The 13393-nt window shown below is 43.3% G+C and overlaps 1 protein-coding gene across 1 annotated transcript in view; it reads right to left on the bottom strand.

Moving 5' to 3' along the window:
• Positions 1–681: 681 nt before the first annotated feature.
• The window catches only part of LOC309415044 (sorting nexin-2-like), a gene marked incomplete at both ends in the record, with an annotated part of 78019 nt that continues 65307 nt past the window's right edge, over positions 682–13393 (bottom strand). The window contains 4 exons of the mRNA XM_082012435.1: positions 682–732; positions 2146–2217; positions 2329–2409; positions 5108–5251. Of these exons, the coding sequence (XP_081868561.1) occupies positions 682–732; positions 2146–2217; positions 2329–2409; positions 5108–5251 (348 nt within the window). The remainder of the gene's footprint in view (positions 733–2145; positions 2218–2328; positions 2410–5107; positions 5252–13393) is intronic.

A 13393-nucleotide genomic window follows, 5' to 3' on the forward strand; every position in this document is an offset into this window, starting at 1 on the left:
GAATCAGATACCAAAGAATGTGTCTCAGGGTGCTGAGGCCAGGCCCATTTGCAAGCATATGATATTGTGTGAAGCTGTCATGCTCAATGCATGACAACTGACACACTGCAAGGGGGCTGGACTAGACAATCTCTAAAAGATCCCTTCCAACCCAAACCATTCAATGATTCTATGTGTTACTGCCTTTGATTTAATCTAAATCTGTTATAAAAGCTACTTTTAAGAACACCAGTAAATATCTAGAGAAACAAAAAAAGAGTTTAATGTTTCACAAGATACATTTCTTTATTATCGTAATCACAGAAACATGATTTTGTACAGGAATGTGTAAGTGAACATTAATCAATGCAATTAAATTTGTTTCAAAGATCAGGTAAACATACTACAGAACACTATTGTAAAGAACAAAAATATCTGCTTTCTGGCCTTACAGTGCACATTTTGGTGCAAGTAGTGTTCAATTCAGCAATGTATTGCAGAACAACATGCCACAGTCCACTTCAAAGAGGGTCATGACATACAGCTTGTTAATAAAATGTTGTGATATATAAAACCACCACGTGTTAATTCATAAAATATATAGTGGTTTATTTGGATGATTTTGAAGTGATTTCAGTGTGGAATTTAGTTTTTATCCAGGATAAACATTCAGAGTCTCTTGTTATTTGGAACAGTCTTCTTTTAGGCAATGGATTTGGCTTCAGGTAGGAATGCCTCCCAGCATTTTATTAGCTTGCAGAGAAGGAAAAAAACCCCACCTTAGTTTAAATACTGAATGTTGGAAAAGAACACACATACACCTTCCTCCTCTTGTACTGAATTTGTCTCCACTGGTCAAAGTAAGAACACAGATGGTTCCATTCACATTATCCATTGTCCATTCATTAATTATCCATTCACATTATTACATGATGCAAAAAACCCACAAGTAATAAATACACAAATCTGCTCATGCAAACAGTTATTCTTACACACTGAGCACATTGCCACAGAATATAGTTATACAGAATTTGTTCACACGGTGAGTTTGCCATTCTTACCTCTAAAGGTGTTTTGTTTTTTAATTATTTTATTTTCTTTTTATTAAACAAAGATGGAGGGTTATATTCCCAGTTTGAAAAAAGGAAAGACTCCAGACGCTCATTTGGGAACCAGGCCTAATTCTGAGTCACTGAAAGCTGTTTTACTGCTGTACAATATTCAGTACTTTTTTTTTTTTAAAGCAGATAAGCATTTGAGTATTCAAGTCTCTTCAGTAAGCCTAAGCACATATTTAATGCATTTTACTCCAATCTACAAGTAAAAGTATTACTTGAATAGACAAGGCCAGCAGGAGTAGGGAAGTGATCATCCCCCTGTATTCAGCACTGGTGAGACCACACCTTGAATCCTGTGTTCAGTGTTGGGCCCCTCACTACAAGAAGGACAGAGGTGCTGGAGCATGTCCAGAGAAGGGCAACGAAGCTGGTGAGGGGGCTGGAGCACAAGTCTTATGGGGAGTGGCTGAGGGAACTGGGAGTGTTCAGTCTGGAGAAAAGGAGGCTGAGGGGAGACCTTATCGCTCTCTACAACTACCTGAAAGGAGGTTGTAGTGAGGCGGGAGTCGGTCTCTTCTCCCAAGTAAGAAATGTTAGGACAACAGGAAATGGCCTCAAGTTGCACCAGGGGAGGTTTAGATTGGATATTAGGAAAAATTTCTTCACCTAAAGGGTTGTCAAGCACTGGAACAGGCTGCCCAGGGAAGTGGTTGAATCACCATCCCTGGAGGTATTTAAAAGACATGTAGATGTGATACTTAGGGACATGGTTTAGTGGTGGACTTGGCAGCAGTGCTAGGTTAATGGTTGGACTCGATGATCTTAAAGGTCTTTTCCAACCTAAACGATTCTATGAGTCTATAAGATCCTCCATTCCCCCCCACTTCCCTGACAAAGCTTCTCTCTTGCTCCCCTGAATTAGGGCTATGCAAGTGAGAACAGTAATAGCTGGGAAACAGCAATCACTATGTTCTCCTGCAATATATTACAGACTAGAGTTAGTTCTCTATGTTTTAGAAACTGCTATACTTAAAGCCTGCCTTTTTAAACTAACCTAATATGGAACGTATTAAGTATTAACTTGTACAAAAATCTTAAAATTTCTTACCTGCTGTTGTGTTTGCATTAATGATTCTAAGTACTTGATAATAACAGTTTTAAAGTCTTTCACTCGTTCCCTCTGTTAATAAATTAAATAATTATAGCAGATTAACCTCTTAACCAAGTTTGCTTGGAACATCAATATTATCTAAAACAAAACTGTAATTTATTTGGACAAAATTATACATGCCTCAAATCTTTGCACTTCCTCACGAATGGTTTTGGAGATCTGTTCAAAATCTTTTTCCCCTTGCTGATCTTTTGTCTCCCACTGGCAAAGGAAAAACATGCAGATATAAGACTGTGTTCTCTGCTCAGTCTATCGGTATCTGAACTTTTTTTTAGCATATTAGTGATAGTCATTCAAGAGTTGAAAAGCACCTATTTGGTTTTTGACATACTTAAGGGAAAGTCTCAGTACAATAATTTCAAAACAACAATTTATAGAGAAGGATGTCATCAGATCAGTTAAAAAAAGATATCCCTAAGGTAATGTTATCTGTATACCAAATATAAAAAATCTTAATATTGTTATTAACTAATATTTAGCAACAAAAAAATTAAAGATTCTTTAGCAAAGAAAAAGGATCTCTAAAGCTTTATTAGCCATTCCCTTTATAAACACTGCTATAAAAGGAACCTAAACCTTTACATTTTCTTACCTGTTCAATCAAATGTGAAAAAGTCACAAAAAATAGTTGCCTGTACTTTCCTATTCGCAGAAGAGATTATTAAATCTTCATCTCTGCCTACGGTCAAGTAAATGTTTATCTTTGTCATATTCCTGCTGCAGGTGAAAAGCTAACAGGGATGTGTTTATTGGTCAGAACGTATGTTATTTAGGCAAGTCAAAGCACAAGCTCTCTTGCTCAGTGGGGACTGTTTTAAGAGACAGCAGGAATAAAAAAAAATGCAAGAGCACAGAAGGAAAATTCAGATGAAGTGTAGGGTTTTGCCATACTGGGAAGAAAGCATTAATATCAATACTACAAAACACTTGGTCATGTTTATCCTTATTTTATGTCAAAAGACATCCAGCTACACAATTAAGAAAGCATTACCAGCTATATTACTTTATCATTACTAGACTTTCCTTTGCACCTGCTTTTATGCAACTATTATATTGCTAAATTTAAACCATCTGTGCAAGTATATCATGAAAAAAGCTATCATCCTGACACTTCAGACATATGCATGCATCTGTTAATCTCAACATACTAACTGAATTATGGGAGCTAATAGATCTGGTAACAGTTATCTTCCTCAGATAAAAGCAGCCAGGAAGCAACGTACACCAATATAGTATATTCCTGCTAGCAATCTAGTGGTGCTATTTAATCACAAGAGCATTTTGTGGTGCAGTGTCATCTTACTGTTGTGTTATGTAATGAACATCTATTCAAATAAATATCTTGAGCTATTTGTGTTTTTAGTCTGTATTTATTCAATGTTCCCTTATTGTCTTTTCAGATGTACACTTAAAGAGCTATGCAATAAGTCATAACAGGATGTGCTTCAGGGAAACACTAATATGTGCACAGCCTAGAGAGTTAGCTAATAACAAAAACAATATAAAAGTCATTCCAGGAAAAGAGAGATTAAGACTCCTCTGAAATAACTTGTGCCTTCCTATTACAGCAACTTAGAGGTGCCCGAGACTTCAGAGAAAGCCTCTATAGGCCTATGGGCCCACATCCTAGTTTTATCATATCCAAACACCAGGGTTTGTAGCAATTATCACTGGATAAGTTTCCCATCTTAACAGTTTCTAACAAGGAAAAATCCCCTTGTTTAATATGGGGTTTTAAGGACTACTCTTTTACCTTTTATCTGCACAAAGGAACTGAGGTCACAGATGAAGCTCAAGCTGCATAGGCTTCCACTTTTCGTTATCTCTGCCAAAAGGACTACTATTAAAGAATTCAGCAACTCTGAGTATATTTCAGTGGACACAGTAATTTTCTGTCAGCATATTCAAATTCTGGGTTTACTAACGACCTTCTCTAAACACATGATAAAGTAGGAAAAAGAAATCCTTCAGGAACAACATCATTAATTCTTTTTATATTAAAAATGAGAAAGGGTCATTGAGTATTTCCTACTACTCCAAACACTCAGGAATTAGTTTTGCCAATGAGTTCCAGCTCACTTGCATGGTGATGGATGACATCAAGAGAGCCAACCAGCAAGAATGTGGTCACAAAAGAGTGACACTTTTATTCCCAGTCAACAAGGGCCTTTTTAAAGAAAAAAAAGAAAGCCATGTTAATAAGCAACTTCAACACTGTACATAAAATATATTGAAGTGCAGAAAAAACAAAGCAGCTTGGGTTAGTGACCAATGAGGCAGACAAACAAAATAAAGTGCATAAGAAATTGCAAACTGCAATGATATTCTCCATTATTTCATGAGAAAATAGTGATGCATAACTAGAATGCATTAATGTTAAATAATTAAGCTGTCATACCTCTTCAATTTCCTTAGTGAAGCATGTTAGAAAAAGTATATAATTCATGTAACTTCAACATGTTAGATTTTTACTGAAATTATAATATATGTGTATATATATTTTAAAATAATATAAGAAGATATGCTGGATCATTAAGCAAAACATGAGAACAGTTCTCCATTAGTCTTTTTAGCTCTGGAAGTCAAGAGATGTTCTTCTGACTACCCAAGTCATCTGCAACAGTTAAAAGCATTTTTAAACTTGTTCATGTTCCCCTCCTCCCATCTCCCAGACTCTGCAGAGACAGTATTCGACTGCCTTACATATCTCAGAATGGGTAATAACTGTGCACATCTCATATTTTAAATAAATTCATTTTAATAGTTTCAGTAGATATGGAAAATAGCAAATATGTGATTTATAAACAAAAATTGTATATAATAGTGCATTAATGGGGACTAAATGAATCAGTACAAAAAGTCTGGCCTCCAGAATAATATAAATACTTGACAACATTACCTCTTTTATACCATCTTTAGCTTGCTGCAGTTTATCAGGTCTGTTGGCAAGTTGGAGCTTTGCTTCAGCTTCATGTTTTTTTTGTAAAGTGACCTGAGCATCTTGCCATTTCTGCCAGCATTTCATTCGATGATCAAACGCACCCTGTAAGCATGGGCATTTATTAAGCAATTGCAATTGTTAAAGCTATTTACATTCCTATTAGGAAAAGACATTTCTGGATAAAACTGGAACAAGTGTACTCAAAAGAAAATTCAGTGTCATGGATTTCATTTGACAGCATGCTTGCACAGCTAAATACCATCAAAAAGTAAAAGAGGGAATTCAAGAACCCTCTTTAGAGCAGACACCTTGGTGCTCCAGATCATTTTGTGTTCCTTGTCCCATCACAATACTACCAAAGTGAACACTGCAAAGTGCTATAATGCACAAACGCTTCTCTAAATACAGATTCTAGCAATCTTTTTCATTGACTATACACATAACTGGCAGTACATTATTGCTAGCAATGGATGAAGGCAGTAGAATTAAAGTATACATTTTTAATATATTATGTATTCTATATAATATACAGAATAACAATATATATAATAACATACAGACTATGACTATATATATTATGTGTGCGTATAAAAATATATATAAATATATTCCCGACAGTCTGAAAAGTTCAAACATATTTCTGGATAAAATTCTTAGACACCCCTGTGATGGGTTGACCCTTAGCTGGCTGCCAGACACCCACCCACAACTGCTCTCTCCCTCCCCATCCTCAACAGGACAGGGGGAGAATACAAGATGAAAAAAAGCTCGTGGGTCAGGATAAAGACAGGGAGATCACTTACCAACTACCATCACAGGAAAAACAGAGTCAACTTGGGGAAGAGTGACTACATCAATGGACAAGGGAAGAGCTACAGATGTCGTCTAGCTGGACTTCTGTAAGGCCTTTAACACGGTCCCCCACAACATCCTTCTCTCTAAATTGGAGAGAGATGGATTTGATGGGTGGACTGTTGGGTGGATGAGGAATTGATTGGATGGTCGCATCTGGGGGGTAGTGGTCAATGGCTCAATGTCCAGATGGAGATCAGTGACAAGCGGTGTCCCTCAGGGATCTGTATCGGGACCAGCAGTCTTTAATATCTTCATCAATGACATAGACGGTGGGATCGAGTGCACCCTCAGCACGTTTGCAGACGACACCAAGCTGAGTGGTGGGGTTGACATGCCTGAGGGATGGGATGCCATCCAGAGGGTCCTGGAGAAGCTCAAGGAATGGGCCCATGTGAACCTCATGAGGTTCAACAAGGCCAAGTGCAGCATCCTGCACCTGGGTCGGGGCAACCCCCGGTATCAATACAGGCTGGGGGATGAAGGGATTGAGAGCAGCCCTGCTGAGAAGGACTTGGGGGCACTGGTGGATGAAAAGCTGGACATGAGCCAGCAATGTGCACTCGTAGCCCAGAAGGCCAACCATATCCTGGGCTGCATCTAAAGAAGTGTGGCTAGCAGGTCCAGGGAGGTGATTCTGCCCCTCTAGTGAGACCCCACCTGGAGTCCTGCATCCAGCTCTGGAGCCCTCAGCACAGGAAAGACATGGACCTGTTGGAGGGGTTCCAGAGGAGGGCCACAAAAATGATCAGAGAGCTGGAACACCTCTCCTATGAAGACAGGCTAGGAGAGTCGGGGTTGTTCAGCCTGGAGAAGAGAAGGCTCCGGGGAAACCTTATTGTGGCCTTTCAATACTTAAAGAGGACTTATAAGAAAGATGGGGACAGTCATTTTAGCAGGGCCTTTTGCAGTAGGACAAGGGGTAATGGTTTTAAACTAAAAGAAGGTAGATTTAGACTAGATATAAGGAAGAAATTTTTCAAGGTGAGGATGGTGAGGCACTGGCACAGGTTGCCCAGAGAGGTGGTAGCTGCCCCATCCCTGGAAACATTCAAGGTCAGGTTGGACGGGGCTCTGAGCAACCTGATCTGGTTGAAGATGTCCCTGCTCACTGCAGGGGGATTGGGCTAGCTGACCTTTAAAGGTCCCTTCCAGCCCAAACTATTCTATGATTCTAAGATTATTTTATTGACAATAAAAAACAGAGTAGGATGGTGAGAAACAAAGACAAAAATTAAAACACCCCCCCCTTCTTCCAGGTTCAACTTCACTCCTTCATTCCCAACCCTCTACCTTCCCCCTGCCTGAGCAGCACAGGTGGGATGGGGGTTGCAGTTAGTTCATAACAGTTCCTCTCTGCCGCTCCTTCCTCCTCACACTTTTACTCTGCTCCAGCATGAGTCCTTCCCTCAGGGTGCAGTCCTTCAAGAACTGCTCCTGCATGGGCTCTCCAGTAGAGCTCTCCTGCTTCCTTCAGGGCATATCCACTTGCTCAGGTGTGGTCCTCTCCACAGGCTGCAGGGAAATACCTGTTCTAGCACCTGGAGCACCTCCTCCTTCTTCTCTGACCTTGGTGTCTGCAGGATTGTTTCTTACACTTCCCCCTCACACAGACACTCTGCTGAGCAGCAATTTGTCCTTTCTTAAATATGTTTTCACAGACGTACCACCAGCTTTGCTGATTGGCTCAGCTCTGACCAGCGGTAAGTCCATTGGGGAGCTGTCTGTAACAAGCTGTGTCTGGCATGGGGCAGCCCCTAGCCTCTTCTCACAGAAACCACCCCTGCAGCCCCTCACTACCAAAACCTTGCCACATAAACCCAGTACAACCCCTCCCAATGTAAAAACCTAATCATGCTGTATACCAAAACTAAATACTTTCTTTAATGAGATGTAGATCCACAAGTGATATTTGTTGCTTTTTTACTGAAACTACTGGTTACCTAATATGGCCAAATTATGTTCTTGAAAACATTTTAGGAGCATACTGTAAAAAACAGTTACCTGAAAGAAACATGGACAGCATGCTAACTAGTATGGTGTCCCTAAATACTCTGCACAATTAATATTGCTCTAATTAGAAAATATTCACCATTTAGATTTTGTCTGGATCCTATTAATCCATGCCCATTTTTTGTCACAACAATTTTTTATCATGGGAATAACTGATCATGGATTCATTCATTTTACTTGATTGGAATTTCAGGCAAAAACTAAGCAAGTCTTAACTGTGTAATGAAGTGTGCAAATGCATACAAACATTCATAAAATCATAGGATGGTTTGGGTTGGAATGGACCTTAAAGATCATCTAGTTCCAACCCCCCTGCCATGGGCCGGGATAGCTTCCACTAGATCAGGTTGCTCAAAGCCCCATCCAACCTGGCCATTTACCTTAAATTGTCCTGGTTTCAGCCAGGATAGAGCTGGTTTTCTTCACAGAAGCTAGTGTGAGACTGTGTTTTGGATTTGGGATGAGAAACTGTTGATAATGTGCTGGTGTTTTGGGTTGTTGCTGAGCAGTCAAGGACAGTCCAGTTTCTTGTGCTGGCCTGCCAGCGAGCAGGCTGGGGGTGCACGGGAAGCTGGGAGGGGACACAGCCAGGACAGCTGACCCAGACTGGCCAAAGGGATATTCCCTACCATACGGCGTCATGCCCAGTACATAAACTGGAGTTGGCCAGGGGGTGGAAATCGCTGCACGGGGACAGGCTGTCGATCACTGGGTGGTGAGCAATCGCTGTATTGGGCATCACTTGTTCTTGTACATTCCTTTGTTGGTATGATCATTGTTGTTTCCTTCTCTCTTGCTGTCCTATTAAACCGTGTTTATCTCAACGCACGAGGTTTTTTTTCCTAATTCTCTCCCCTGTCCCACTGCGGGAGGGGGAGTGAGCGAGCGGCTGCGTGGTGCTTAGTTGCCGGCTGGGACTAAACCACGACAGTCCTTTTTGGTGCCCAACATGGGGCACGAGGCTTGAGATAATAACGGTTGCAGGTCACAATATCAGTTTATTTGATTTGCATGATGCTCTCGTCTTTGCTGTACATGTTAAGGATCAGTGTTGGTTTCTGCGGGCTGCTGCACTCTGCAATGATTAGCAATGTCTCGCCTGTGAGTTTTGTTTTTAGAGCACTGACCTTGAGCTTAATGTGGTATCATCTGAGCTCTGTACTAAAGCCGTTACTGTAGTTTGGCTACTGTCTTGTGGAGACGATTAGCAATTATATTTCTGCCTCTGAAAGTTTTTTTATGGAGGAAATGCAGAATGGTACCTTTGCTACCTTCTATCATAACATTTGCTCCTTCATCACAATAATTTTTCAGTATTTCGAACACCCTTGGGTAGTTAAAATACCTCTATTGCTACTTCTGGGGAACATTGTTTCGGTTTTGTCTAAGGTTAGCAAGCAATTTAAGAATATCACCCGGAGATCTGCCCCAAGGCTGGATAGTTATGAATGGCAGGGTGTGTGGAACAGCATGGGCACATGCCTGGGGCGGTGGGCACCTCCGGTGTTTTGGAACTTCACTCCCAAACAAGTGCACAATCCTGATAAACTAGCAGAATATTTGGAAGAAGTATGCTGTCAGCCTGGCAGTTCCAAGGAGACACAAATCATTGCAATGTGCTGGGGCCTGGCCCATGCCTACCGAGCTCTATTTAACACTATGCAAAGGGGAGAGAGGCTCTCTGGGTCTGATGGCAATGTGGCAGGCACTGTGACTACTCCAATCCCTGTGGCAGGCACTGTGACTACTCCAACCCCTGCAACAGGCACTGTAGCTACTCAGACTGTTGCAGCTGAACCAGAGAACCAGCCCATCCCTGTATCAGTTGCCCCTGTACAAAAGAAGAAATCTTGGAAGCGGAAGTCAGCTCATTTAGTAAGGGAGGAGGAAGATTCTGCTAAGAAGGAGCCAGAGGAAGAGAGTGAGGAGGCAGAGTGCTCTGAAGCAGGGCCATCACAAGGACGGAAGAGGGAAGAGAGCGAGTCATCGCTTGAAGAGGAGGAAGAGGAAGAACTCATAAAAGAGATGGTAACTACCCGATCTCTATCCCTGAGTGAATTGCGAGATATGCGAAAGGATTTCAGCCGTCGTCCATGTGAGCACATTGTCACCTGGCTGCTCCAATGCTGGGACAATGGGGCCAGTAGCCTGGAATTAGAGGGTAGGGAAGCCAAGCAGCTGGGATCCCTTTCTAGAGAAGGGGGCATTGACAAAGCAATTGGAAAAGGTGCACGAGTCCTCAGCCTCTGGAGACGACTCCTGTTGGGTTTGAAGGAAAGGTATCCCTTCAAGATGTTCTACGTCACCCAGGCAAGTGGACCACCATGGAGAAAGGTATCCAGTACCTGAGGGAGCTAGCTATGCTGGAAGTGATTTATGGTGACTTGGACAATGGACAGTCATCCAAAGATCCAGATGAAGTCAATTGCACGCGACCTATGTGGCGGAAGTTTGTACGGAGTGCACCATCATCATATGCCAACTCATTAGCAGTAATGGCCTGGAAAGACGGAGAGAGACCAACGGTGGATGAATTGGCTGGCCAACTCCGGCAATACAAAGAAAGTCTCTCTTCCTCCCTACGGGCCTGCGTCTCTGCTGTAGAGAAACTGTCCCGGGAGTTCCGGCAATTCAAAGACGATATGCCCTACCGTCCACCCATACGGACCAGTGTCTCAGCCATTAGGAGTAAGCGCTCTTCTGTTCAAGAGAGAAGATATAGAGGATACACACCACGAGCCACCCTGTGGTTTCAATTGCGTGACTACGGAGAGGACATGAGGAGGTGGGATGGAAAACCTACCTCGACCCTAGAGGCACGAGTACGCGAGCTGCAGGGAAAGACAATTACAAAGGGGGGTTCAGGTTCCTCCAGAAAAATCGTCGCTCCACTTTCCAGTGGGCAGCTTCCCAGAAAGAATAGAAGAGCTGATCTCCCCTCTGATCCTCTTGAAGGGACTTCTGATTCCTATTTACAAGAAGTGGGTAACGAGTACTATGAGCAGGACTAGAGGGGCCCTGCCTCCAGCCAGGCGGAGGAGAGGGACAACCGAGTTTATTGGACTGTGTGGATTAGATGGCCTGGCACATCAGACCCACAGGAATATAAGGCTTTAGCGGACACCGGTGCACAATGTACCCTGATGCCATCAAGCCATATAGGGGCAAAACCCATCTGTATTTCTGGAGTGACAGGGGAATCCCAACAGCTGATTGTACTGGAGGCCGAAGTGAGCCTAACTGGGAAGGAGTGGCAGAAGCACCCCATTGTGACTGGCCCAGAGGCTCCGTGCATCCTGGGCATAGACTACCTCAGGAGAGGGTATTTCAAGGACCCAAAAGGGTACCGGTGGGCTTTTGGTATAGCTGCCTTGGAGACGGAAGAAATTAAACAGCTGTCCACCTTGCCTGGTCTCTCAGAGGACCCTTCTGTGGTGGGGTTGCTCAGGGTTGAAGAACAACAGGTGCCGATCGCTACCACAACAGTGCACCGGTGGCAATATCGCACCAACAGAGACTCCCTGATCCCCATCCACGAGCTGATTCATCGGCTGGAGAGCCAGGGAGTGATCAACAAGACTCGCTCACCCTTTAACAGCCCCATATGGCCAGTGTGAAAGTCTAATGGAGAGTGGAGACTGACAGTAGACTATCGTGGCCTGAATGAAGTCACACTGCCACTGAGCGCTGCCGTGCCGGACATACTAGAACTTCAATATGAACTGGAGTCAAAGGCAACCAAGGGGTACACCACCATTGACATTGCTAATGCATTTTTCTCGATCCCTTTGGCGGCAGAATGCAGGCCACAGTTTGCTTTCACTTGGAGGAGTGTCCAATACACCTGGAATCGACTGCCCCAGGGGTGGAAACACAGCCCTACCATTTGCCATGGGCTGATCCAAACTGCACTGGAACAGGGTGAAGCTCCAGAGCATCTGCAATACATTGACGACATCATCGTATGGGGCAACACAGCAGAAGAAGTTTTCGAGAAAGGGAAGAAAATAATTCAAATCCTTCTGAAAGCTGGTTTTGCTATAAAACAAAGTAAAGTCAAAGGACCTGCACAAGAGATCCAGTTTTTAGGAATAAAATGGCAAGATGGACGTCGACAGATCCCAACAGATGTGATCAACAAAATAACAGCTATGTCTCCACCAACTAGCAAAAAAGAAACACAAGCATTTCTGGGCGTTGTGGGTTTCTGGAGAATGCATATTCTAAATGACAGTCTGATTGTAAGCCCTCTTTATCAAGTGACCCAGAAGAAGAACGTTTTTAAATGGGGCCCTGAGCAACGACAAGCCTTTGAACAAATCAAACAGGAGATAGTTCATGCCGTAGCCCTCGGGCCAGTCCGGGCAGGACAAGATGTTAAAAATGTGCTCTACACGGCAGCCGGGGAGAATGGCCCTACCTGGAGTCTCTGGCAGAAGGCACCAGGAGAGACTCGAGGTCGACCTCTAGGGTTTTGGAGTCGAGGATATAGGGGATCTGAGTCCCGCTATACTCCAACTGAAAAGGAGATATTGGCAGCATATGAAGGAGTTCGAGCTGCCTCAGAAGTGGTTGGTACTGAACCACAGCTCCTCCTGGCACCCCGACTGCCGGTGCTGGGCTGGATGTTCAAAGGGAGGGTCCCCTCTACACATCATGCGACTGATGCTACGTGGAGTAAGTGGGTCGCACTTATTACACAGCGGGCTCGAATAGGAAACCTTAATCGCCCGGGAATCTTGGAAGTGATCATGGACTGGCCAGAAGGCAAAGATTTTGGAATATCACCAGAAGAGGAGGTGGCACGTGCTGAAGAGGCTCCACCATATAATGAACTGCCAGAGAACGAAAGGCAATATGCCCTGTTTACTGATGGGTCCTGTCGTATTGTAGGCAAACATCGAAGGTGGAAAGCTGCTGTATGGAGCCCTATACGATGAGTCGCAGAAGCTGCTGAAGGACAAGGTGAATCAAGTCAGTTTGCAGAGGTGAAAGCCATCCAGCTGGCTTTAGATATTGCTGAACAAGAAAAATGGCCAGTACTCTATCTTTATACTGACTCATGGATGGTGGCAAATGCTCTATGGGGGTGGCTACAGCAATGGAAGCAGAGCAAGTGGCAGCGCAGAGGCAAGCCCATCTGGGCTGCTGAATTGTGGCAAGATATTGCTGCCCGACTAGAGAATCTAGTCATAAAAGTACGCCATGTAGATGCTCACGTACCCAAGAGTCGGGCCACCGAAGAACATCAAAACAACCATCAGGTGGATCAGGCTGCTAAGATTGAAGTGGCTCAGGTGGATCTGGACTGGCAACATAAGGGTGAATTATTTATAGCTCGGTGGGCCCATGACACCTCAGGCCATCAGGGAAGAGATG

This window comes from Phaethon aethereus, assembly GCF_964289735.1.
Source record: "Phaethon aethereus genome assembly, chromosome: W".
Taxonomy (NCBI): Eukaryota; Metazoa; Chordata; class Aves; order Phaethontiformes; family Phaethontidae; genus Phaethon; species Phaethon aethereus.